The 24,496-nt window shown below is 46.8% G+C and overlaps 1 protein-coding gene across 2 annotated transcripts in view; it reads right to left on the bottom strand.

Annotated features, from left to right (window-relative positions):
- LOC144754549 (dimethylaniline monooxygenase [N-oxide-forming] 2-like) overlaps window positions 1-24,496 on the bottom strand; it is a 449,605-nt gene that overhangs the window by 153,946 nt on the left and 271,163 nt on the right. For both annotated transcript variants that reach the window (XR_013594744.1, XM_078642484.1), the window contains exon 5: window positions 19,833-19,975. Coding sequence is in view for 1 of the 2 variants with exons in the window: in XM_078642484.1 (XP_078498610.1) it covers window positions 19,833-19,975 (143 nt within the window). In the remaining variant the exon portion in view is untranslated. The remainder of the gene's footprint in view (window positions 1-19,832; window positions 19,976-24,496) is intronic.

Raw genomic sequence — 24,496 nt, 5'->3', positions numbered from 1 at the left:
GAGGAGTGCGTGCTTGGCGCCTCCTTGCCGGTGGACCAGTCAGGGCCATACATTGAAGGAAAGGTTGAAGGAAATGACGTCAAATTTCTGTTGGACACTGGTGCTACCCGTTCTACTGTAAGAACAGCAGACGTTCCAAACCTACCCCTCTCGGGAGAAGCAATCCAGGTAGTTGGCATTTCTAATCAGCTAATTAGTACCCCAGTTACAAAACCTATGGAGATTAAAATTGGGAATTTTAAGGAAATGCATAGGTTTGTTGTCTGTGATTCCAGTCCTGTAAACTTGCTAGGACGAGATTTGTTGTGTAAAATGAACTGTACTATCCTTTGCACACCAAATGGCGTCAAAATTCAGACCCCAGACGAAGGATTTACAAATTAATGTTAGCAAGACCCGACTCAGAAATTAAAAGACTGACAATACAAGACTTACCTGAAGAGCTCCAAGAAACAGTGAAACCAGATGTATGGGATTTTACTGAAAAAGATGTAGGATTAATGGAAAATGTCGACCCAATTAAAATAGCCATAAAGGAAAATGCAGTATACCCAAATATTAACCACATGCGTGCGGCTCATTTTCCCGCTGTGCGCTAAAGAATTCAAAACCCCGCGGTTCATGACGAGCTCAGCTCGTCATCAGCGTACAAGAGGTGTACTTCATGATGAGCTGAGCTCGTCATGAGTGTGCAAGGGGTTAAACAGTACAAAATGAGTGCAGAAGTAAAAGCAGGAGTTGCCATTGAAATAAAAAGATTGTTAGAAGCAAAAATCATACAAGAAGTGATGAGCAGCCCATGTATTTCGCCCATAATTGGAATCAAAAAGCCTAGTGGTAAGTACAGGGTAGTACAGGACCTGCGCAAGGTTAACAAAATTGTGGTTCCTTGTTGTCCTGTCGTGCCAAACCCTGCAGTGATTCTATACCAAATTCCATGGAATGCTGGATGGTTTACCGTCATTGACTTATGTCATGCATTCTTTTCAATTCCTTTGCATCCAGACAGCAAATTTCTTTTCTCATTTGAGTTCGACAGTCATGTCTACGTCTGGAATCGCGTCCCTCAGGGGTACACAGAAAGCCCCTCAATTTTTAATCAGATTCTGAAAAAGTGCCTTGAGACCCTAATATTGCCCAGAAAATCAGTTTTGGTGCAATACATAGACGACCTCTTGGTGGCGTCTAAAAGTCGAAGAGACTGTGTAACTGACACAATTGCCTTGCTGAACCATTTAGGTGAAGGAGGACATAAAGTATCACCAGAAATATTACAATTCTGTACCACATCAGTAAAATATCTGGGGCACCAGATAGAGAGAGGTATCAGAAAAGTTACCACTGAAAAAATCAGGATAATTCGAAACATGGAATTGCCAAATACCCAGAAGGAAATCAGAATGTTCCTTGGAGTTGTAGGGTACTGTAGGCAGTGGATTGTGGGATTTGCAGTCCTAGCAAGACCATTGATAAAAATGACAAAGAAAGGAGCAAGTGACCCAGTAGAGTGGGATGACGAAAGCATGACAGCTTTTACAAAATTACGAGAATGTCTGTGTACTGCTCCTGCATTAGGAATGCCTGACTATTCAAGAGATTTTGCACTGTTCTGTGACCCACGAGACAATTGTGCACTTTCAGTCCTGACCCAAATTCATGGTTTGACTCTACGTCCAGTGGCATACTTTTCTTCCACATTGGAACCTGTAGCAGCTGGATTACCTGGATGTTTGAAAGCTGTAGCTGCAACTTGCATGAGTCTTGAACAGAGTGAGTCCATTGTTATGGGACATCCGGTAACTGTGTATGTTCCACATTCTGTTGTAATTTTACTGACAAGAACAAAAACCCAGTATCTCACGCCTAGTCGGCTGACTAAGTATGAGAGAATCCTTGTAGGTGCAGGAAACGTGACCCTTGAACGATGTAACATTCTGAATCCAGCTACCTTACTACCAAGTTCATTTGCAGCAGAAGTGAGGGAAGAATTTGCACATGATTGCATTGACTTGACTGAATTCAGTACCAAACCATGCCCAGACATCAAAGAGAACCCTCTGTTCAGTGAAGATTATGAGCTGTTTGTAGACGGCTCATGCATGAGACATGAGGATGGTGGCCTAAGCGCTGCCTACTCCGTGTGCACTCTAGAGCGTCCAGTGGAAGCATCCTATTTGTATGGAGTCAAGTCTGCACAAGTAGCCGAACTAATTGCATTGACAAAAGCTTGTAAATTTGGGAGAAATTTGAAAATAACCATATATACTGATAGCCAGTATGGTTATGGGGTTGTGCATGACTTCGGCCAACTGTGGATGCAGAGGGAGTTCCTGACTTCTTCAGGCACTCCTATCAGAAATGGAAAATACGTGCAGGATTTACTGGAATCAATCCAGTTACCAAAAGAATTGGCTGTGGTCAAGTGTGCTGCTCACAAATCTGGCGATGACAAAGTGACAGCAGGTAATCGATATTCTGACCAGTTAGCCCAACATTGTGCAAAATACAAAATTTCAATCAATATAAAGGTTGGGGGAAACGGAAACAGCTGCCAACTTCTGATACTAGAGGGAGTGAATACATGGGAGGAAGTAAGAGACTTACAGGAAGCAGCAGAGCCACAGGAAAAACAAAGATGGAGAAACTTCGGTTGTCGTATGAGAGGTGCAGATGGTGTCATTGTTTACCTTGATGATATGCCTGTGTTGCCAGACTGTATGCTTGCTCCTATGGCTAGGCTGATACATGGAAATACACATGTAGGCAGGGATGCGATGATTCGCATGTTCCGCCAGACATGGTTTAATTCGAAATTCAGGAGCGTAGCAGAGGCACTCTGCCAGAGGTGTTTGATCTGTCAACAATTTAACCCTGGAAAGAAAACTATAGTGTTGCCAGGAAAAATTGGAAAGGCAGAATGCCCTTTTATCAGACTACAACTTGACTTCATTCAGTTGCCCCCTTGTCGAGGAATGAAATACCTACTTGTCATTGTCTGCCTGTTTTCAAAATGGGTGGAAGCTTTCCCTGCACGTAGAAATGACAGCATCACAGTAGCAAAATTATTACTTAGGGAACTTATACCTCGTTACGGTTTCCCAGTCTTAATTGAATCTGACAGAGGAAGTCATTTCCAGAATGAAATAATAAGTCAAATCTGTGAAGCCTTCAAAATCACGCAAAAACTGCACTGTGCATATCGTCCAGAGGCTTCTGGAGTGGTAGAACAGATAAATGGCACAATCAAATCAAGATTGGGAAAGATGTGTGAATACACTCTACTGGAATGGCCAGATGCTCTGCCTCTTGTGTTGATGGGACTCAGAAGTATTCCAGATCGGAACACGGGCTTGAGTCCCCATGAAATCCTGATAGGAAGAGCAATGCGGCAAGCATGGGTGCCAGGATACAAAATAATAAGCATATCTGATGATTTGGTACTGAATTACTGTAAAGAGCTGGCTGACCAAGTGCGTTCTATCTCTCGCCAGGTTGGGGGAGACGACGTCGCCAGGCCAACGACTCCAGCATATGGCCTGAATCCAGGTGACTGGGTCGTAATAAAGAAGCACACTCGGAAAAGTTGCCTTGAACCCAGGTGGGGAAAGCCACGACAGGTGATCCTGGTAACCACCACAGCTGTAAAGTGTGCCGGAGTACCTTGCTGGATCCATGCCAGCCACACGGAGAAAGTGACTGAACCTGACGAAACTGAGGCTGAAGGTTGTGCAGCTGAAGGATCCCAAGACATCAGTCCTGAAGTAGCTGAAGAAGTACAACGGATGTATGACGTTACAACGCATACTTTTACATCGCATGCCTTTACAACGCGGTATTTACAACGAATACCATTACAACGCATAGGGCCAGATGTAGGTAATTTCCTTTTACCGATTCATAAATACCGACTCATACCAAATCGGTATTTCTGAATCGGTAAATGGTATGTAGGTAAAAATTCGTTAAAAGTTACCGATTCGGTATGACTCGGTAACCCAAATCGGTAATTACCGATTCGGACAATTCCGAGTCGGTAAATTCCGAGTCGGTGAAACCCAAGCATTCCTATGGGAATGAATGGGATTCACAGAATCGGATAAATCCGATTCGGAATCATCCGAATCGGTAATTACCGAATCGGTAATTACCGAATCGGAAGTTTGAAAAACGCCATGTGAGCCTGCCAACCAATCAGGGACACCCTACACACCCCACAACCAAGGCCCTGAGAATCCAACCAATCAGATTGAAGCACCCCACCCCAGTACCTGGGAGTGGCCACACCCATGCAGGTGCAAACCAACAGAACAAACAATTTAGCAGCGGTGAGAGGAGCAGAGCATCCACAGGCAAGCAGTGCTACAGAATGGAGTCACATGAAGGCCGAAAGGATGGTGGGGAGAGAAAAAGGAAGATCAAGTTCAGCCCAGAGGAACTACAGGTGGCTGTAGAGGAAATTGTAAGCCACTACAGCCAACTTTTCGGGAGACAGTCTCTGCATGTTGCAGAGACTAGGAAGAGGAACATTTGGATTTCCATACAGGGCAAAGTGAATGCCATTGGTGTGACCCACCGGGAGATTGAGGACATAAAAAAGCGGTGGTACGACCTGCGCATTGTGACAAAAAAAAAGGATTGCAGCCCAGACTAAGGATGCTGGTGGGACTGGAGGTGGCAGGAGCAAAGCACCAAAGCTGACAGCGATTGAGGAGGTAGTGGAAACCACCATGGAGCCAGAATGCATCCATGGGATAGGAGACCTGGACAGTACAGCAAAAGCTACAAAGAAACAAGGTAAGAGGCATGTACCCTTATCCACAACCATCAACCTGACCCCGTACCCCACTGTGTAGAATCATCACACTGCATAACAGCTCATACTTGGTGGCAGCAATGCATCATGGTAGACTTAGTCATGAATACATAGATGCAACCCATCCACCACATGACTCTGGAAGGCATGCCACACACATCACCAAACACACAATGTGCACTGGGCAAAGTTGTGTAGACTATTTATTTAAGAACTACACACAGATGAACAACAACATTGACCCTATGTCAATTTCATTCCACAGGAGAGTCCTCACGTAGTTCAGCACCACCAAGGGAGGAGAGGGCACCAGCACTAAGAGAGGGGAGAAAGAGAAGAGAAAATCTGGTCACAGCGCGGTAGAAGGAGGCAACAACAACACCCAGGAAGCCTCATCACCAGACCGACCCACAACACCTGTCCCACTTTCCCCTCTGTTGTTTGGATCTCCTGACCTGTCCAGCACACCCATAGCAATGTCCAGGGTGTCCATGCCGGGAGGGGCAAGTAGCCATGAGGAGCCCCCTCAGAGGATCCTGCAAACCTCTGAATCGGAGGATGAGGATGATGTCCCCCAGAAAATTGCACCTGTGGCTGACAGGGCTAGACCACCGATTGCAGCAGGCGCTGCGCACACCAGTGTACTTGGCAGGAGGGCACGTGAGGGTGGGGAGGGGCAGGAAGGGGAGAGCGTCTTCTGTGGCCTGGAGGGCACAATGGTGACGGTACAGCGCCAGCAGGCCAAAGCACTGTTAGCCATGCATAGGCAGGTTCGCTGCATGAACAGTAAAATGAACAACATGGACAAGGGTATAGGCCACATTGCATCGAGTCTGGACCAAATTGCAAAGGGGATGACAGACATCTCCACATACATGGGAGTACTGTCGGATAAGTTGGACAGGGACCATCTACAGCGTGGCAGGGATCGACAGTATATGCGCCAACAAACAAAGGCAATGAACAGATTGGCTACAAGTACGTCACTACTGTGCCAACGCTCTATTTCCATGCAGGATGCAATAGTGCACTGCTGCACAGACTTGACACGGGGCATGGGAAGAGTGACCTCTGCGATGGAGCAGATGCTCAACACTAACACAGGCAATGCTGGTGACACGGGTGTGGAGGAGACAGAGGGGTCAACCAGCAGGAGTGGCTCCAGCACACCAGTTCCAGAGGTGCGTAGGAGCGGCAGGCGCAGCCATGCTGAGTCAGGCTCCAGCAGGGAATCTGAAAGCCAGGCACAACAATCGCCCAATGTAGTGCGTGGACGGAAGCACTGACCTATGCTGCAGATTGACTCAACTGCACACAGTGACGGCAACTGAGCAGGAGCAGCCAGAGACATTGACTTTGATTAATGAAGCCTTTTCCGATGTGACAATGATGATGTAGTGAAGATTAAACTACACTTGTCAAACACTACACCTGTCTATGTGTCATACATTACCTAGAAATATCGACGTGTAATTTCTGTCCGTCTCAATCTACCATCTAGTGCTGCTGGTCCTGTTGCCTGGGGCTCTGCATGTTCTTGGTCATCATCGATGTTCTCGTGATGTGTCAACTCCACCTCTGTGCCTTCCTTGGTAGCAAGATTGTGCAAAATGGCACAGGTCACTATTATCTTGCAACACAGGATGGGGGTGTACTGTCGAGCACCTCCACTCTTGTGGAGGCAGCGGAACCTGCTCTTGAGGAGTCCAAATGTTCGCTCCACTACGTTGCGAGTAGACCTGTGTGCCACATTGTATCGCCTTTCGGCTCTGTTGGTTGGATGTATGACGTTACAACGCATACTTTTACATCGCATGCCTTTACAACGTGGTATTTACAAGGAATACCATTACAACGCATAGTGCTTTTGGGTGTTGGATAGTGAATTTTTTAATTTACTATTCCAACTCCAGTCCCCGTGGATAGTAGGGAAGGTGCTGGATAGTAAATTAAATATATTCCCTATCCTAGAGCGCCCCCCAGCGAAATGCGTTGTAATGGTTTGCGTTGTAAAAGTTGCGTCGTAAAGGCACTGCGTGGTAAAAGTTGCGTTGTAAAGGTTGTACACCCTGTTGGTTGGGTTGAGGTACGGTGTGAGCACAAAGGAACGCAGGGCATATGCACTATCACCTGGGAGGGAATGAGAGGTACATGAGTTACAATCACATTGCACATTCAGCTGTCATTCATTACAGGGTGTGTTACACGTATTTACCTAGCAGATATCCATCTCCAAAATCTCCAGCAACTAGCCGTGTGTATATTCCGCTGTTCTGGAAAAGGTAGGAGTCGTGCGTGCTCCCAGAAAATTTGGCCACTATGTCGGTGATGATGTTGCCTGCATTGCATATCACCTGCACATTGATGGAGTGCGTAGACGTACGGTTTCTGTATATGTGTTTGGTGGCTTCAGGGGGGCATAGGGGAATGTGGGTGACATCTATGCAGCCTATCACATGCGGGAAGTGTGCCAGTCCATAAAAATCAGTTTTTGTTTTTGCAAGTTCCGCAGGTGTGTCAGGGAACCGGATGTAATGTCCCATTCTCTGCGTCATGGCATCCAGAAACTTCCTGAAAAAACGGGACAGACAGCTCTGGGATACACCTACTACTGCAGCTATCACACTCTGGTAGCTCCCAGAGGCCAGCAGGTGTAAGCTACACAGCACCTGGACATGGGGTGGGATGGCGTGGGCCCTGGGTGTTGGGTGATCCAAGTATGGGTGGAGGTCCCTTATTAGGTCCATGATGGTTCTGGGGTGCAGCCTGTACCTCTGGAGTATCTCAGGCTCAGTCAATTGGAACAGAGTGATCCTCTGCCTGTATAGCTACTCCTCCCTTTGCCATGCCCTCAGACCTGCAGCCTGTAGACTTCGCCTCCTTGCAATCACATAGAGTGCCGCCATTTTTGCAACACTGTTGCATTTTGGGTCCATTTTTATAGCCTGCACATAGTTACCACCTGATTTCAGTCCATGGTAAATACCGACTCTTAAATACCGAATTTCATTGAATTCGGTATTTTTGGCCTTTACTACATCTCGATGGGCTTTTTTTCCGATTTCTTATTTACCGATTCGGTGAATAAGGACACGGTAAATAAGGTATCGGTAAATACCGATTCGGTAAATATGTATTCGGAAAATACAGATTCGGTATTTTACCGATTCATATTTACCGATTCCGTATATTTTTGACACCTACATCTCTTTTTCTCAATACCGGTCGGTAACGGCCGATTTTACCGATTTTGGGCCGTTACCGACCGGTATTTGGCTACCTACATCTGGCCCATAGTGCTTTGGGGCGCTGGATAGTGAATAGTTTAATTTACTATTCCAACTCCAGTCCCCGTGGACACTAGGGAAGGTGTTGGACAGTAAATTAAACGTATTCCCTATCCTAGAGCGCCCCCCAGCGCAATGCGTTGTAATGGTTTGCATTGTAAAAGTTACGTCGTAAAGGCACTGCTTCGTAAAAGTTGCGTTGTAAAGGATGTTTCCCAGTACAACCGAGCTCCAGTCAAGAAGAGTGGGTCCCATTAATCGATCTGACAATCGACCCTATACGAACTAGAAGTCAAGCCCAGTTAGATAGACAGTGGGATAGTGAGGACGAGACAGGTGAAGAAGAAGCTACTCAGATCATTGCGATCCACATTAAATCTGATTCTGAGGAGGACCAAATAGGGAAAGAGCAGGTAATTGGCACTCCACCAAGGACACCTGCACCTGAAAAGGGACAGATAGAAACTAGGGCGGAAGTTCAAGCGGAAGAAAATCAAGAGCTCGAAGAGCTTGAACAGGAACAGATAGGAGTAGACAATTGTGTTCAGGAAGAAGAGGTCGAAACAGATCAAAGCCAAAACCTGTATACACCTGAACAAGGCCAGTTTAGGGACCAGGCAGCAGAAACAGATGAAAGACCTGGACCTAGTCAGTTAAGGAACAATACAGAGGACGAACTTGATCCCAATGTGCCACAACTGAACGAAAACCAAAGGGTGTTTGAAGAAGGCCAAGACACAGTGCCGGTTAAAAGATTAAAGAAAGGTGACTCAGTACCTAGATTTGTGAAAAGGCTGGGATTGCATCCCAAGACGATAACCGAGGAGCCTGAACAAATAAATGAGGTCTCGAGTCAAACTGACCCAGTGGTGACAAAACCAGAGAAGAAGTGCTCGCATTAAAAAGTTAAATAATAAGTACTCGAGTCCGGAGTGGACTTACTTTGCATTGGAAGAATTCGAGAATCTGGAAATAAGCGACGAAAGTGATGAAAGTGCTGAAGAATTGATTGCTGAACAGACCAGTGAAGAAGCAAACCCAACCTGAAAGTTACTCGAGTAAGCAAGCTGTGCAGAGTTACAAAGAGGGGTGGAAGCTTCTTTTGAGCCAAAAATGTCTGATTCTTCTGAGAATGGGAGACCGAGACGAAGTTGTTGTAAAACATGCTGCCAAGTATGTTTATGTAGTGTAGCCTTAGTACTGATACTTTGGATAGGACTAACAATAACTATTCCTTCTATGATGAGTAAAAACCCGAGTCTATATCCAAATAATAACCTACCTGACGACACTGTAGAATCACACACTAGAATTACACCACGAAGAGTAGATGCATTGGACAAACCACTAAGCCTGAAACAAACAAGCTTAGATTTAGAAGCACCAGATGAGGAAGGATTACACTTTAACAAAATAAAGAAAAAAACTCATTTGAATGTTTTCGCAAACCTGTTAGTACATTATGTAGAAACTATGGAAATAAACAACTGTTATGTCTGCATGAAGCTACCTACTTCTGTAGCTGAGGGTGTGACTTATCATCACCTGCCCTTAACCTATGGAATTTCCTGTAGTATACTAACTAGTTTATTTTATAAAAGAGGAGCGTTACAGTATTATTACTCAAACTTTGACGTGACATTTTACGAACTTCCTGTCCGAAGAAACTTGAACCCTGTACATACGACTAGAGATGTAGCTAAATACATGAGTGATTATTTTCTAACTGTAGGAAAAAGTAATATAGATGATGCACACAAAAATAACTTGACCTGTTCTTTACATGAAAAAGAAAAAGAATTTCTGGATATGGTAGAAAAGAGAAGAGAAGGTTTCCAAAAGAAAGCCAAAGACAAGAACCAGAAGGTTCCTAAGTGGGCAGAGAGTATAGGGAGCACCTCAAATGGTGGAGCTAATGCTGCGATGCTTCTGGATTTCGAAAAGAAGGGGAAACTGTGTCTTAAAAGAGAGAAAACTAGTTATTATAACAATATTTTCATTGGTTCCAGTGAGTGCGAACATAATTACAAAGTAATTGGAGGTTGGGGGTGTAAGGATGGGTCAGAGCCTGTGTTTCCTGGAATTTATTGTATATGTGGGAACAAGGCTTATTTCAAATTGCCCGACCATTGGTACAGGAGTTGCTATCTTGGTATTCTCTTCCCAAAGATATACCATGTGGGGAAAATCACTGGAAGCACTGAACAGACTAACCAATTAGTACGTACTAAACGAGAAAGTGCTGCTGAAATGGTAGGAGATATTTTTAGTGCACTGATACCTACAGTGGGAGTGGTTCTGAATACACACAGAATTTGCAAATTGTCAACAGTAGTAGATCGGTTATCTACTGACTCTGCTGGAGGTTTCCTGATGGTCAGTACCGAAATGGTTGCGGTTAGATAAATGGTTTTACAGAATAGACTTGCTCTTGATACCCTATTGGCAAAAGAGGGTGGAGTCTGCAGAATGTTGAAAGCGCAACATTGTTGCACTTACATACCTGATAAAAGTGTGGAGATCAAAGGGTATGTGAGGAACATTACAAATTTGGGAAAAGAGCTCAAACCACTTGAGGTTGATAGTGCCTGGAAGAGACTTACTGATGGTCTCTCCGCCGTAGGTCATTGGTTTGCTAACTTAGGTAAAAGTTTTTTTTATTTTTTATTTTTTAATTTTTTTAAAGAACCTTTATTCTTACTGCAAATAAATACAAGCATGGGCCTTCAACCACCCTGGCCGGCCGCTAGTCAAGTCGTAAGTACAGCAAGTCAATATAGAAAAATACAGCAGCCCGAAAATCGGGGTGTAATAAGTGTCCAGGATAGAATTTGCATTCAAGCGTACTGTGCTAGAATCAGGATTCGAGAAGGTTCATTTTACAATAAAGAAAACTCAAAGTCAATGCCATACGCTCATACATGGCCCCACAGTAGCAAGCATGAAGCAAGAAATCCGCAAATAGAGCAAATACGTTTGAAGTATTGGGGGTAAGGCATACGAGTCAGGATAAATGTAAAAACAAACACGTTTCGTAGCGAACTGTACCCCACCCCTCAAAACGAAACATACTGTAGGAAACATGAAAAACGACGACACCAAAAAGAAGAAAGACAAAGGGCCATAGAAACAAAGAAAGGACAAATGAACAAATCCCATCCCCCTACCCCCCACCCTGCATCCCTGCAGAAGGCTACGGCCTATCCCCCCCCAGCAGCGTGCCTGTCACCCTAAATAAGAGACCCGAAATAAAGAGAAAGAGAAAGGAAGAAATAAGAGGAAAAATGTGGGGAAAGGCCATCGATCTAGCCACCCGGCCCCCTCTCCACCACCGCGTACAGTAAATGTCCTAAAAGCAAGATCAGGATAGCCACGGAAAATAGCAATCACCGACAGCACAATCAATTACATCCCCGCTGAGTGTCCCCCAAATCACCATCAGCCAACAAAGAAGGTCCACCATGTCCTATACGGTCTCACCCCTGGCCTTTTCTATCAGTAGCACCAACATATGTCCACCTATCAAGCGGCATACAGAGCAGTGTGGAGGGTCCGAGTGATCCGGGTGGACCGGGCAGAATTGTTACTCCATGAGACCTCAGCCACCAAAACCCAGCCGAACATGTATGGCGGAAATCCGTCTGTGCCAGTATCGACCCCGAAGTCATCCTCCAGTCCGAACACACTCTCATCAGCCAGGGAGAGAGAGGCACATCTTCCGGCAAGTGCCGAAACGCCGCCGGGGCAGTCCAAACCATAGATCGACGTTGTTCCCCCAACTGCCGAACAAAGAAGGGTGCCGACAAGTCACTCACATGCACAACAGATCTGTCCAAAGCGATCTCATAAACCGGGTTTTCCAGCGTCTCCACGAACACAGGCGTTGCTGGAGCACTCATCACTGACGCAGAGGCGGGCACATCGGCGCTTATTTGAGACTGAGCCATGCCCGTGTGGAACGGCGGGACAACAATGGCAGCCATCCTCCGTCCCAGATCCAGGGCGTCCCGGAGTATGGTCGTGTGCAGGGTTGTTAGTGCAGCCAGGATATCTCTGGTCGTGGGTTATTTCTCGTGTCGCCAGACCCCAGGATTCTCTCGCACAGCGGCTTCTCTACCCGGGTGTGGTGTGCATAAGAGGGCGCCATCCGCCATCTTAGCTGATCCGGCCTCGTCCGTTCTCCACCTACCTCGGGACCGGGTCCCACACCAGGTGGCAACTGGATTCACCATGGGGACCCCGAAAGTCAAGGCAGGCTTCACAGCGGAGGGTCACCAAAAGGCTAAACAAAATCTCCGCCGCTCCCTGGGAGCCGTCCGCCGATTCCAGGAGAGGCCGACAATCATGCCCGGACACAACACTGGAAAGGGGGCCAAGTATCGTGCACTCCCCTCGACACTGCCCCACTGCACGACCCACAAGGCACTCCGCTAGATGAACTGTGTCGGCACTCTCGCCATCGGCCCATCCGATCCCGGTCCTCTCCGGCCGACTCCGCACCTCCACCAGAGGCCGCTGTCGGCGCAGTCGCGGCCGGCCACTCTCCTCACTCGACACCCCGGTCCCAGATCCTCGAAGGCCGCAAAACAGTTGGGGACATTTCCACAGGACTGCCGCACGTAGGAGCCTCAGGAGCAAACAGTAAGTGAAAGCTGTCCTTCGCCTACTTAAATGTGCCGTTACGGCTCAGGATGATTGCCAGGATGTAGGTGCGGGGTGAGAAGGCTCACGGAGCTGAGCGTCTATACAGCCATCTCGGTCGCCATCTTGGCTCCTCCTCAGGTAAAAGTTTTTTGATTAAAATACTGATGCCAATTGCGGGAATAGCTTTAGTAGTATTCATCATATTCATCTGTTGTAAATGTCGAAAGCACCAAAAGAAATACACTGTGAACAAGAGAGGAGTAAAAAGAAACGTGGATGAAATTTATAAAAGGGTGAAAAATTCTCACCCTAATAAAGAAACTAAAGAAAAGCTGAACAGAATGTTTGAAGAGATTGAATTGGGGAACATGTGAAGAAGTTGGCATCTGGTTCCATGAATTTGTGATGATATAAAATATCATCAAAGAGGGGATTGATGGAGCAAGGATTCGCACGCAAAGCGACTTGCTTGGATCAAGACCCTCAAATAACTATAATAAAATGTAATCAACCTGTTTATGTTACTAATATTGCACATTTTTACATTACACGGGGTGTCCCAATGATGCTTGCCTATGTGTTTTCTTATCCTAATACGCTTGCCTCTAAAAATGGCCGCTGCTTAGCGGGAATTTCTTCTGCGCAAGCGTTGGTCACACTCATGTGACGTGACGTACTCGCAGTTCTGGTGGGAATCTTTGCACTTGCGCACTAGCTACAAAATGGCCGCTTGGTGTTCTCACATGCCGAAGCTTGCACTACGGTACAAAAGGGGGTGGTGATGGACGGAGCATCTGAACCAATCAAACACTCCCACCCAGTCAAAAGATCTGGGTTTGATCCATCACCGTTCTTTAGCCCACTCTGCCACCCCAGTTCAGACATGGCTATATGCAAATCAGTCTGACCCTGTGCCTCATGGGAACAGTCCAGCCCGAACTGCCAAGCCATGCCTTCCCTGGACCGGAAACAAGCTTCCGAGGACCGGTTTCTGGCATTCCAGCCGTCTTCAGCCCGGCTTGCTTGAATCCAGTGGCAAAGTGAGCAAGGGACTCACGTCTGAGCATACCCTGCCACACTTATGGCGGCCAAAGCGGTACAAAAGGGGGTGGTGATGGACGGAGCATCTGAACCAATCAAACACTCCCACCCAGTCAAAAGATCTGGGTTTGATCCATCACCGTTCTTTAGCCCACTCTGCCACCCCAGTTCAGACATGGCTATATGCAAATCAGTCTGACCCTGTGCCTCATGGGAACAGTCCAGCCCGAACTGCCAAGCCATGCCTTCCCTGGACCGGAAACAAGCTTCCGAGGACCGGTTTCTGGCATTCCAGCCGTCTTCAGCCCGGCTTGCTTGAATCCAGTGGCAAAGTGAGCAAGGGACTCACATCTGAGCACACCCTGCCACACTTATGGCGGCCAAAGCGGTACAAAAGGGGGTGGTGATGGACGGAGCATCTGAACCAATCAAACACTCCCACCCAGTCAAAAGATCTGGGTTTGATCCATCACCGTTCTTTAGCCCACTCTGCCACCCCAGTTCAGACATGGCTATATGCAAATCAGTCCGACCCTGTGCCTTATGGGAACAGTCCAGCCCGAACTGCCAAGCCATGCCTTCCCTGGATCGGAAACAAGCTTCCGAGGACCGGTTTCTGGCATTCCAGCCGTCTTCAGCCCGGCTTGCTTGAATCCAGTGGCAAAGTGAGCAAGGGACTCACGTCTGAGCATACCCTGCCACACTTATGGCGGCCAAAGCGGTACAAAAGCTTACACTACAGCTTTTGCAATGCTGTTCGTTTTTGCACTAACATTAATGCTATAGTTAGTATAAAGTAAGGGGAGTCATATAGGGATTCCTGGTATACAGTGTATTCATTTATTTCTGTGTTCTAAATTGTTTTCCTTTACTTTTCATGTATCGAATCCTTTGGGCCTGGGAGGTGTCTGAAACTCCATCTTAGAAGTCCCTACTGCGCATGTCACCCTGGCAGAGGGAAGAAAACCTTGTACCAGTGGAACCCAGCCAGTTGGCAGCCACAGTCAAGATGCTCCTGGGAATCGACCTGAAGCCCAGAAAACTGAGCTGAACTGTACTACATTTGAAACAATTGTATATAAACTTTGTATTCCTCATTGTATTCTATGAAACATGTCATGGGAACCCCAAATTCAATGAGAGGTCCCAAAAGATGTAAATTGGGACTTGAAAACTTCAAATCCTGGTTGGTGTGTTGACCTATCCTACTTGTGGACCAATCGAAATTGGGGATTCTTACACTTGCAACATTTGGGGGGTGGCACACTGACCCAAAAACAGTATAACTAGCCTAGGTTTAGTTAGAGAATTTGTCCGACTTGTCCGAATAGCTGACCTGTCAATGACCCAACGCACTCAATAGGTGACTAATACAGAGAGCTGCAGAGCACTCTGTCCGTAATTTCCATAGACCCAAGCGGGGATTTGGGAAACCTTAAGTGCTGGCGGAGCACTTTGCTGGAGAAATCGATAACCCAATCAGGGTTCTGACTGATAGCTGCAGAGAGGGTGTAGCGCAGGCGTTGCTACCGAACTGCGGGTGCTGGTCTTACCTTGGTGGTCCTGTCCTGATCCTAATCTGGCTCTTCTGTCCTGTCCTGGGGTGTCCATTCTACACCTGGTGGCCTACTGGCGACTGTCTTTCCTTGGGTTTCTCCTGTCCTTAACTGACCCGTGGCCAGGGTTGGTCTCCACACCGTTCTAGGTAAATATAAATCTGAGGGAACCAAATTTGCATTCTACATTTCTTGCTTTGAATAAATTCGTACTTGCCTTTTATTCCTTTTTCTTACCTTCCCGTTGCTGACAAATGATAAAGTCCTACATTGTAGTTGTTATACTAGCATGTTCCAATTTTTTCCCATCCTATAAGTACTGCTCTGCATACTGTTCATAAATTATAGATGTTCCTTTTCTTTTCCCATCCTTTAGTCGATTCAAGCAATCACACCGTCTTATTAGTATGGTCCATTCTTACCTTTCCCATAGCTACATGGTTTCTCGAAATTTCTGTAGTATAAGTTAAAGTTCTATTTTCCTACCCTCTTTAAGGGGTAATACTTCACCGTGACATTCTAGTATGTTCCTTATTTTCCCCTGTCCTTTAGTCACTCCTTATTAAGTCTGAATTCTGAAATTTCATATTAGTATGTTCCCTTTCTTACCTTCCCTTTATAAATCCTAAATGGTTGGTCTTATTTACTTTCTATATGGATATGTGCTCTTTATAATCTTAGTTATTGACAGTTTATTTGCTGTGAACCTTATGCTTTCTGAACTTGATGAAAACTAGATAAAGGTTTTAAAACTTCCCGAGTCTGTGGTTATTACATGAGTGCAAATTATAGTATATGATCCTTGTATTTTTGTGTCTGCCTTTCTTTTACAGCTAGCTCCCTGATCCATTGTGATCATAGGTACCCGTAACAGTGGATTGGTAAGTCGGGTACATTGGAAATAAATAGGAAGGAACAGGGTTACTGGTAGTAGAGTGTAAGGTTACCCGATTAATAAATATGATAAATTGAATTTATGGGCCCTATGCGTATATGGTAAATTTATGAGTCGGGTGACCTGCGCGTTCTATCAACCCCACAACTGAACCTGCCTACACAGAGAGACAGTTTTTGTTTCTCCTTTGCTTCCCCCATTTTTCTCCTCGCATCTCTGGTAAGTGTTTTTCCTAGTATAACATCTTTTCATAGAGCGGCCTGCAAGAACTGGGACTCTCAATGGATCCCTAGCCTTCAGTCAATCTTCACATAGGCCCATTCACAACCCTGCCTCGTCCCTCCAGTCCCAATGTTCACCGAATTAGCTGAAATGAGATGATAGGTCTTTACTATTATTAAGCTGGATGGAAGGATTTGAGCTGTTCTGTTTTGTCTCTTCCTCCTCGCCAATTGACCGTCTGAACCAGCTAATCCCCATTCAGTGGCACTGAATTCCATGTGTGAATTCACTCCACAATGTAATGATTCATGGACCTGCATTATTAAAGTGTCCTAAAATTATATTGGGTATTTTAAGCATTTTACTTATCCAGTGATGTCACTTCTAATGACGTATCTTCATGAGAATGCACGGTTGTCAAGACACATGAGAGGGATGTTCCTGTCATGCCATTTCATCAGTGGTTAAAATGAAATTATTGTCGTGTATGTGCTCGTTGCCCCAAAGCACCTATGTACTACTGGGATGTGTCCCTACTCTCCGAACAACAGTATTGAAATGCCTATTGAGAAGTACATGTACTATGGGGCTTATTTCCAAGCCCCGTGCGCCACCCGTAAGTCACTTTTCCCATGTTAAAAATTACGAAAAAGGGAAGGGGAGGAGCCAAGCTCACGTCCGAGATGGCCGCGTTTTAGCTCGGCTCCGTTCACTCTCCTGTCTACAACAACTATCCTGTACTTTATCCTGCCCCGGGAAGTATTCTACGATGTGCAGTGGAACGACGATACCTCACAGACACTTACCGTTTGCTCCGGTGGTTCCGGGGTGTTACGGATCCTGAGTTACGCCCCTGTCTGCTTCGGGGCCTCCGGAGCGGCCGGGCTTGGCACTCCTTGGCGGCGCCCGGGCTGGACGGGGCGCGGTGGCCGGCCCTTGGTGGTGGTGTGGAGTCGGTCGGAGAGGCCGATGTGCTAATAGACCGATTGTGGTCCCCCGGGCCTGGTCCGGCGATCCTGCGGCCTGGTGTTGGGGCGCTGCCTTTCATAGACGGGGTTCACCGTACATCGGGCTCGTCCCCCCTTTGTTCTCCGGCCCGGCCATTTTGAGTTCCTCCGCCCGGGCTCGGAGAACGGTGCCGGCGGCGTGTGGGGTGCCGGCGCATCGCCTTCTTCTGGTGGCCCCCCTTTCTGCCCTGGTGGCACCTCCGCTGGTGGCTGCCGCTATCCTGTTTTGCCCCGCTGGTGTCTGGGCCGGGATCTGTGTTTGCAGCGGCCCCGCCGAGCTTCTAAGATGGCGGCCGGCCCCATGACTTTCGGCCTTGCTGGGACTGGCGATGCGGGTCCGCCGCACGGCACAATTTCCGAATACTGCAAAGGTGAGCCTACACTTGGCGACATCCTCGCCGCCCTGCGCTCCTGGGGGGCACCCATGACCGCACCTGTCGCTATCCTGGAGAGAGGTCCCTTGGCTGGGCCTGCCGGACCCCCCCCGGTTTGTGCGGCTTCATCTCTGTTGTGTGCTGCTGGAACTTTCCTTGGGGTCGTGGGCCTGGAGGCTGCTGTTGGTGTGGATGTACGGAAGTCCGCTGCCCTTCTTCATCCTGTGCCTCCTTCTGCTCCGGAGCGCCGGACCTCGATGGGTCTCCTTTTCCTCTTTTGCCTCACATGGCCAAACGAAGATCCTGTGACTGTGCCGCTGGACCGGCTTTCTCCGAGTTCTCATCGGAACTGTGCCTGCTTTGCCTGAGGTGGTTACTGTTCTTTCTGGATCATCCGGATCGCGATCGCCTTGATTTGAGTGTATCTTTGATTCGACTCCCTGTTCTTCACCTCCGGCTCCATGTGATCTGGTTCCTGGTTCGTTTGACTACTACAGTTTGCGAAAAACGAGGACAGGGTTGAGCTGATCTTGCCTCTGTGGACTGTTATTTTGTGGTATGGTTGGGCGATCCGCTTATAATTGTATGATTATATTTGATACTTCTTTACGTTCCTGGAGCTTATCTGTGTATTTACTATCTTCCCGTGGGCTCTGCAGGGGTGCAGGGTGGGCTGTGCGGGGTGGTGGGGGGGGTCTGTTTTCTTGTATTTTCCCTTGTTCCTTTTTGGTTCTATGGCTCTTATGTGTCCCCTTATTTCGTGGCGCGGTGTCGGCACATCGCCCCCGGGGTGTTTGTGCTGGCATGGCCCTTTTGGTATGTCTGCTGTCACGGTTTACTACGCATTCATTTCTCCTGTTGCCACTGGTTCCTTGTGCCGAATTAGTATTGGGTGCTTTGTTAGCCGTGGGGGGCGTGCACTGACGCTGCGCCCTCACTTTTTCTCCCTCCTTTTTCCGATGTCCTTTTCCTCCCCTCTTTTCCCTTTCCCCCCCCCCCATTTTTCTTTTCCTTTCCTAGGTTGTTGTACCGGAGGGCTTTTAGTTGTGTAAGCGTACTTTTCGCTGTTTTACTATTATGTGCCATGGTAGTGGTGGGAGGGCGTTGAGCAGCGATTGTAATTGTTATTGATGTGGGACTCACGTTCTGCCTTTGCCAAAATGTGACTGTTCTTTTGGTCTTTTCCTGTATTCGAAGCTTCGGCTTGCTCTCGGCCCACCGCGGCCCTCTGGACTTTACAGTTTGTCATTATCCTGCGAAACCCTTTATTCCATTATAAAATTAACCTACTCTTCTCCTGTCCGCGATGGCGGCTCGAAGACTTGTTACCTTTGCCTTCATATGCGCTATTTAGAAATCCTGTTGTCACTCCTGTATTGCCTCGTATGTCTCTTTATTGTGGTGGCCGGACCGGTGGGTTGTAGGCCCGTATCTGTGAGCGCCTACTGTACAATAAAGGTTTTAAAAAAAAAAAAAAAAAATTACGAAAAAGTGGCGCAAGAGGCTTGTAAATAAGCCCCTATCTCTTTAAATCTTTGCGTGCTCAGGACGTCCCCCAGCCGTCCTACGTCACGCTGGGCGTGTACTCAGGACGGCCGGGGCCATCCAAACGCCACCGTTTCCCCAGCGCGACGCGAATTCCGTGCCTGCGCAATTAATTAGTGGGCGGAGTTCGGACGGGCCCCGGCCGTCCTGCGCACACGCCCAGCATGACGTAGGATGGTGGGGGGCCGTCCTGAGCACGCAAGGGGTTACGCCCCTAAATACATCCCGCACCGCGGCAAAAGTATCGCCGCAGGGAAGGGGTTAAAATTAAAGAAAGGCAGTTACTCAGTACAGCCCCTCATATTTAAAGCACTGGATGCCATGAGTATTTTACTCCTAAAATCGTGACCTGGAAGCCTAGACCGCATCCGGTGCAAACAATTATTCATTAGCAAATGTTGCTGAGGCAATGATAGTGTACACAAGATATAAAAGGACACTGCCTTACCTTGTCCGCTGTGTGACTTAACTCCACAGCCAGGTCTGCTCCTGTATTTCCCATTCCAACGATTATCACCCGTTTCCCCTTGAATCCGTCGGGGAACTTGTACTCTCTGCTGTGAAAATATTGTCCTTTGAACTTGTCTATACCTGTCGGGTAAATGTGTAGAAAATGAAAGGTAGAAGTGAAAAAGTTGCAGAAGCAATGCCACATTTTGGATGGCTTAGTAAGTTTTTGTGTAATTAACGTCACATAATATTCCTCAAGGGTGTACGTGTCTTGGACAAAACAATGAGATGGAAAGGTTGGATAATTAGTATGCATTGCACCGTATTTTTAATCGAAATCATTTCTTGTCAATAACTTTAAAAAAATTAAAATGTGCACTGTTAGAAGCTGAAGCTAATATTTTCACACATGGGGGCGTATTTACAAGGGTAGTGGCAAAGGTAGTGGCAAGGGTAGTGGCTGAAGTGGCCTCACTCTGCCACTTCAGAAAACGCAGGGCTGCACCATATTCACAAGAATATGGTGCAGCCCTGAGTCTCCCCACGCGCTGATGCTACTCCTAGCAGCCTAGCGCCTGAGCAGGCACCCTTGCACCATAGTGCAGGGGTGTCTGAGTGCAGGGGAAGATTGTTTATGTGCAGAAAGGTCCCCTTCCTGCACATAAACAATCTTTAAATGCTGTTTTGTAACTTCAATGTGTGCTGCTTAATACAGCACTCACAGAAGTTGCAAAACTGCATTGTTAAAAAATGATTGTTTATTTCCAGGAAGGGCACCTATTAGCCTTTTGCTGTTTCATGTGTGCTGCACAACGCAGCACACATGAAAACACCAAAAACGAGGAGAAATTAAACATTTCTTCTCGTTACGCCAGGGTAAGACCAGGTTTTCCCTGGTCTTAATTCTGGCACTGCATCCTAGTTACGGCTCCCTTGTACATAGGTGGCAGCGTCAGAATCATATCAAATCATGGGATATTTATTTAGCGCACATATCACTTGAAAGTCTGATGGCGCTGGTGGATGACTCTGAGATAAACTTGATTTGGTGCAGTTAGATGTCAAACAGCCATGCCTTTAACTTCCGATGAAAACTATGATCATTTATGGTGCGTAGATGTAAGGGCATATGTTTCAGAACGCCCAGGCAAGGAAGGAGAAAGATCTCCCTCCATTTGTGGTAGTACGAATTCTGGGAGATGCGAGAAGTGCTGGGTTACTAGATCTCAAAGTTCTGCCAGGTTGGTACCAGCTTAACTTTTGGGCCCAAAAGCCCGGACCTTTTACGTACATATTCTTATGCGTTAAGCAGAGAATCTTGAAACTTATTCGTTTTCTTACAGGCAGCCAATGTAGGAGTTTCAGGTTGGGTGCCAATGGAGATCTTGGTGGTAGATTGAGTACTAACCTGGCTGGGGTGTTCTGCAGAACCTGCATCCTTGAGAGAAGGTTTTCATTTATGGATGCCAAAAGGGCATTCCCGTAGTCCATACGGTTAATAATCAATCCCTGGACTAGGGGTTTTCTTGCCTCTGTCGGAATCCATTTAAAAACTTTGCACACGTCATGCATATTGCCAAAGCAGTAGCTAATTGTCCTATTAACCTGGTCTTCCATTGACAATTTATTGTCCATTTGAAAACCTAGGTTTCAGACCGTCTGGGTTGGGGTTGGGCAGGGGCCAAGGCTTGAGGGCCACCAGTCGTATGACCAATGCTCATGAGCCTTGCCATAGAGCATACTCTTGGTTTTTCCTCCATTTAGCTGCAGATGGTTTGTTCTCATCCACTTACCAATGTGGGACATAAAGTCTTTGAAATGTGACTTAGTTTCCATTAGATCTGGACCAAATGTGATCAGGATCTGAGTGTCATCAGCATACGACACAACATCAAAACCATAAGATCTGATCTCTTTGGCCAGAGGGGTCACGTATAGGTCAAAGAGTGTCGGGCTCAAAATAGAGCCCTGTGGCACTCCCATCCTGACTGATCTACTACACAAGATGGTATTTCCCACCTGTACTATCGTAGTACGATCAGTTAGATAAATTCTGAGCCACTTTAATGCCTTTCCCCTGGCACCAATCTCCCAAAGCCGACGTTCAAGAATGCTGTGGGAGATGGTGTCAGAAGCTGCTGACAGATCTAGCAGGACGAGGATAGATGACTGCCCCCTGTCCAATGCGAATCTGATGTTGTCAGTTACTTCCAGCAGAGCTATTTCGGAACTATGGGCTGCCCTAAAACCCGATTGTGAGGGGTCTAGCAGTCCCTGGCTCTCGAGATGGACAACGAGCTGTTGATTGACCAGTGACTTGAGCATCTTACCGAAATGGGGGAGCAGCGATATTGGACGATACTTGGAGAGAAGTTTCGGATCTACAGTAGCTTTTTTTAGTATAGGCTCTGGCGGTCTTCCATATCTTGGAGACTTCCGATTTTGACAGTGACTTGTTGAATAGGTCAGTAAGGCTGTCTAGCAACGCTGGGGCTATGGTTGGAAGGATTTTCGGTGGCAGGGGGGTGTGTTGGTGAGCCAGATTTTACTTTTAACATAGCTTTAGTCACTTCTTCTGAACTACACTGAGTAAATTCATCAAGAATGTGGGGGGGGGGGAGTCAGAGGCAATTATGGAAGGATTTCCTGAGACATTGATGGTGTCTTGTGGGGGAAAGGAGTTATGGAATGCGATGTTCTTATCGTCAAACAATTTAGAAAGGAAATCTATCCAGTCCTGTGAGATGGGGGCTTGCGTCTGAGCAGGTGGAGTAGAGAATTCTTTTAGGATTTGATAGAGCTCCTTGTTGGCGTTTGCTGCCTTCTAAATCCGAGTTAGGAGAAATAGTTTTTTTGCTTGTCTTATGTTTTCCATATAATTGTGGTGGACACATTTATATGTTTCACGGTCTATTGGATCTTTAGTTTTTCTCCATTTCTGCTCCGCTGTCCTACAGGAGAGCTTTGCTGACTTCAATTGTTCAGTGAACCTGGATTTAATTTTTACTCTTGTGGAAGGGACAATTTTGTCCAGCACATTCGTTATTGTTCTTTCTTGGGAAATTGCTCCTTGATCGACGTTGCCATTTACTGATTTGGGTGGAACTGAAGTGGGTAGTAAAAAGGGGTAGGGTGACTTTACGCCATGATCGTAGCCAGATTGATTCTTTTCTGGGTACCGTTTTGATGGTATGGCCTAAGATAACACATTTTAGTAGGCTCAACCTTAACCTCTGTAGAGTTTGTTAACGGTAGGTTGAGCTTGTAACCAGCGATGTGTGTGGACCCTGTTACCATTTGGGCTAGTCCCAAGGTGCTAATACATGAAATTAGCTGATTTGTGTCTGGGTCCTGTAATAGATCAGCATGGTAATTAAAATCTCCTATCAAAAGGAAAAAATCGGAGGCCAAAACGTGTGGAGCAATTATTTCATGTAGCTTGTGTGGGAAGTCATTTTTGGGGCCGGAGGTCTATATACTAATGCTCCTCTTAACAAACCCTCCATTTTAAAGACACATAGTTCCTATTTGTCCATGCTTATGGTTTATAAAGAGGTAATATTCACATCCGGAATAGTGGCTATAAGTAGGCCACCTCCTCTATTCTTTTCTCTGTCTACTCTTATTATATTGTATTGTGGTGGAAAAGCAGTGATCATGTCTGGGGAGGAATGCTCATGTAACCAGGTTTCCGTAATGAAACAGATAGCTGGTAATTCCGTGTCCACGAGACTCCATATTTCAACAGCGTGTTTAGGAATGGAGCACACGTTGAAATATAATACTTTTAGTGGTTTAGAGATTTTAGTGTAATTATGGTTACATGATACTTGGGTTTCACTGGGGGGAGCTGATATGTTAGGGCATAGGGTCCTTTGCACCCCACGTGTTTTTACAACTTCTAGTGTGGCTGTGTGTTTGAGAGATGAGTCATTAAGATTTTTCAGCTCCTGACTTGAGTATTTGAACAGAGTCATTTTGGTGGCAGGGGTCTTGGCAGCTGGCAGCGGTCTGGCACAGACGGGCGCAGACAGGCTTGCCTTCGGCGGGCCACCGGCACGCCGCTGCGCACGTCCGCTGCCCAGCCCCCCCTTTTGTAGGGCTAAAGGCTGGTTGAGAATGCTGGTATGCTAAACTGCACTTCCGGTCGGCAAGCCGGCAGACCGGAAGTGATACTGACGCCTTCTCGTCCCTCCGCTCAAGCGGCACAAGCTGTGGCGGACCGATTACAGGTAGGCGCTTTCCAAAGTGATTAAAAGAGTATATGCAGCGCAGTTAAAATAAGGGTGACAGCAGCGCTAGTCTGACAATATGGAGTGCTGTTTCTGGTGTTTCTCTAAGGGCTGATTTCAGTACATTAGAAAGATTGGTAGTTAGAAATAGGCATATAACCTGGGATTGCCTGTAATGAGATCCTGCGGTCTGCACTGCGGTCTGCACTTTCAGAGTATCAATGGGGGTTGCGGTGTAACGTCCACAGCAACCCCCATTGCCTTCCCCTTCACGGTAAGCATAGCATGAAAGGGGGCCTTATTCACAAGGCAGCGTTAAGCCACATTGAGAGGCATAATGCTGCCTTGTAAATAGGGTGAAGCCCCTATCGCCACAGGAACGGCGTTCCCGTGGTGATAGGGGCATGTAAATATGTCCCTCAGTTGCATT

The sequence above is a fragment of the Lissotriton helveticus genome, chromosome 1_1, assembly GCF_964261635.1.
Source record: "Lissotriton helveticus chromosome 1_1, aLisHel1.1, whole genome shotgun sequence".
Classification (NCBI taxonomy): domain Eukaryota; kingdom Metazoa; phylum Chordata; class Amphibia; order Caudata; family Salamandridae; genus Lissotriton; species Lissotriton helveticus.
This window is presented reverse-complemented; position numbering and strand designations above follow the sequence as displayed.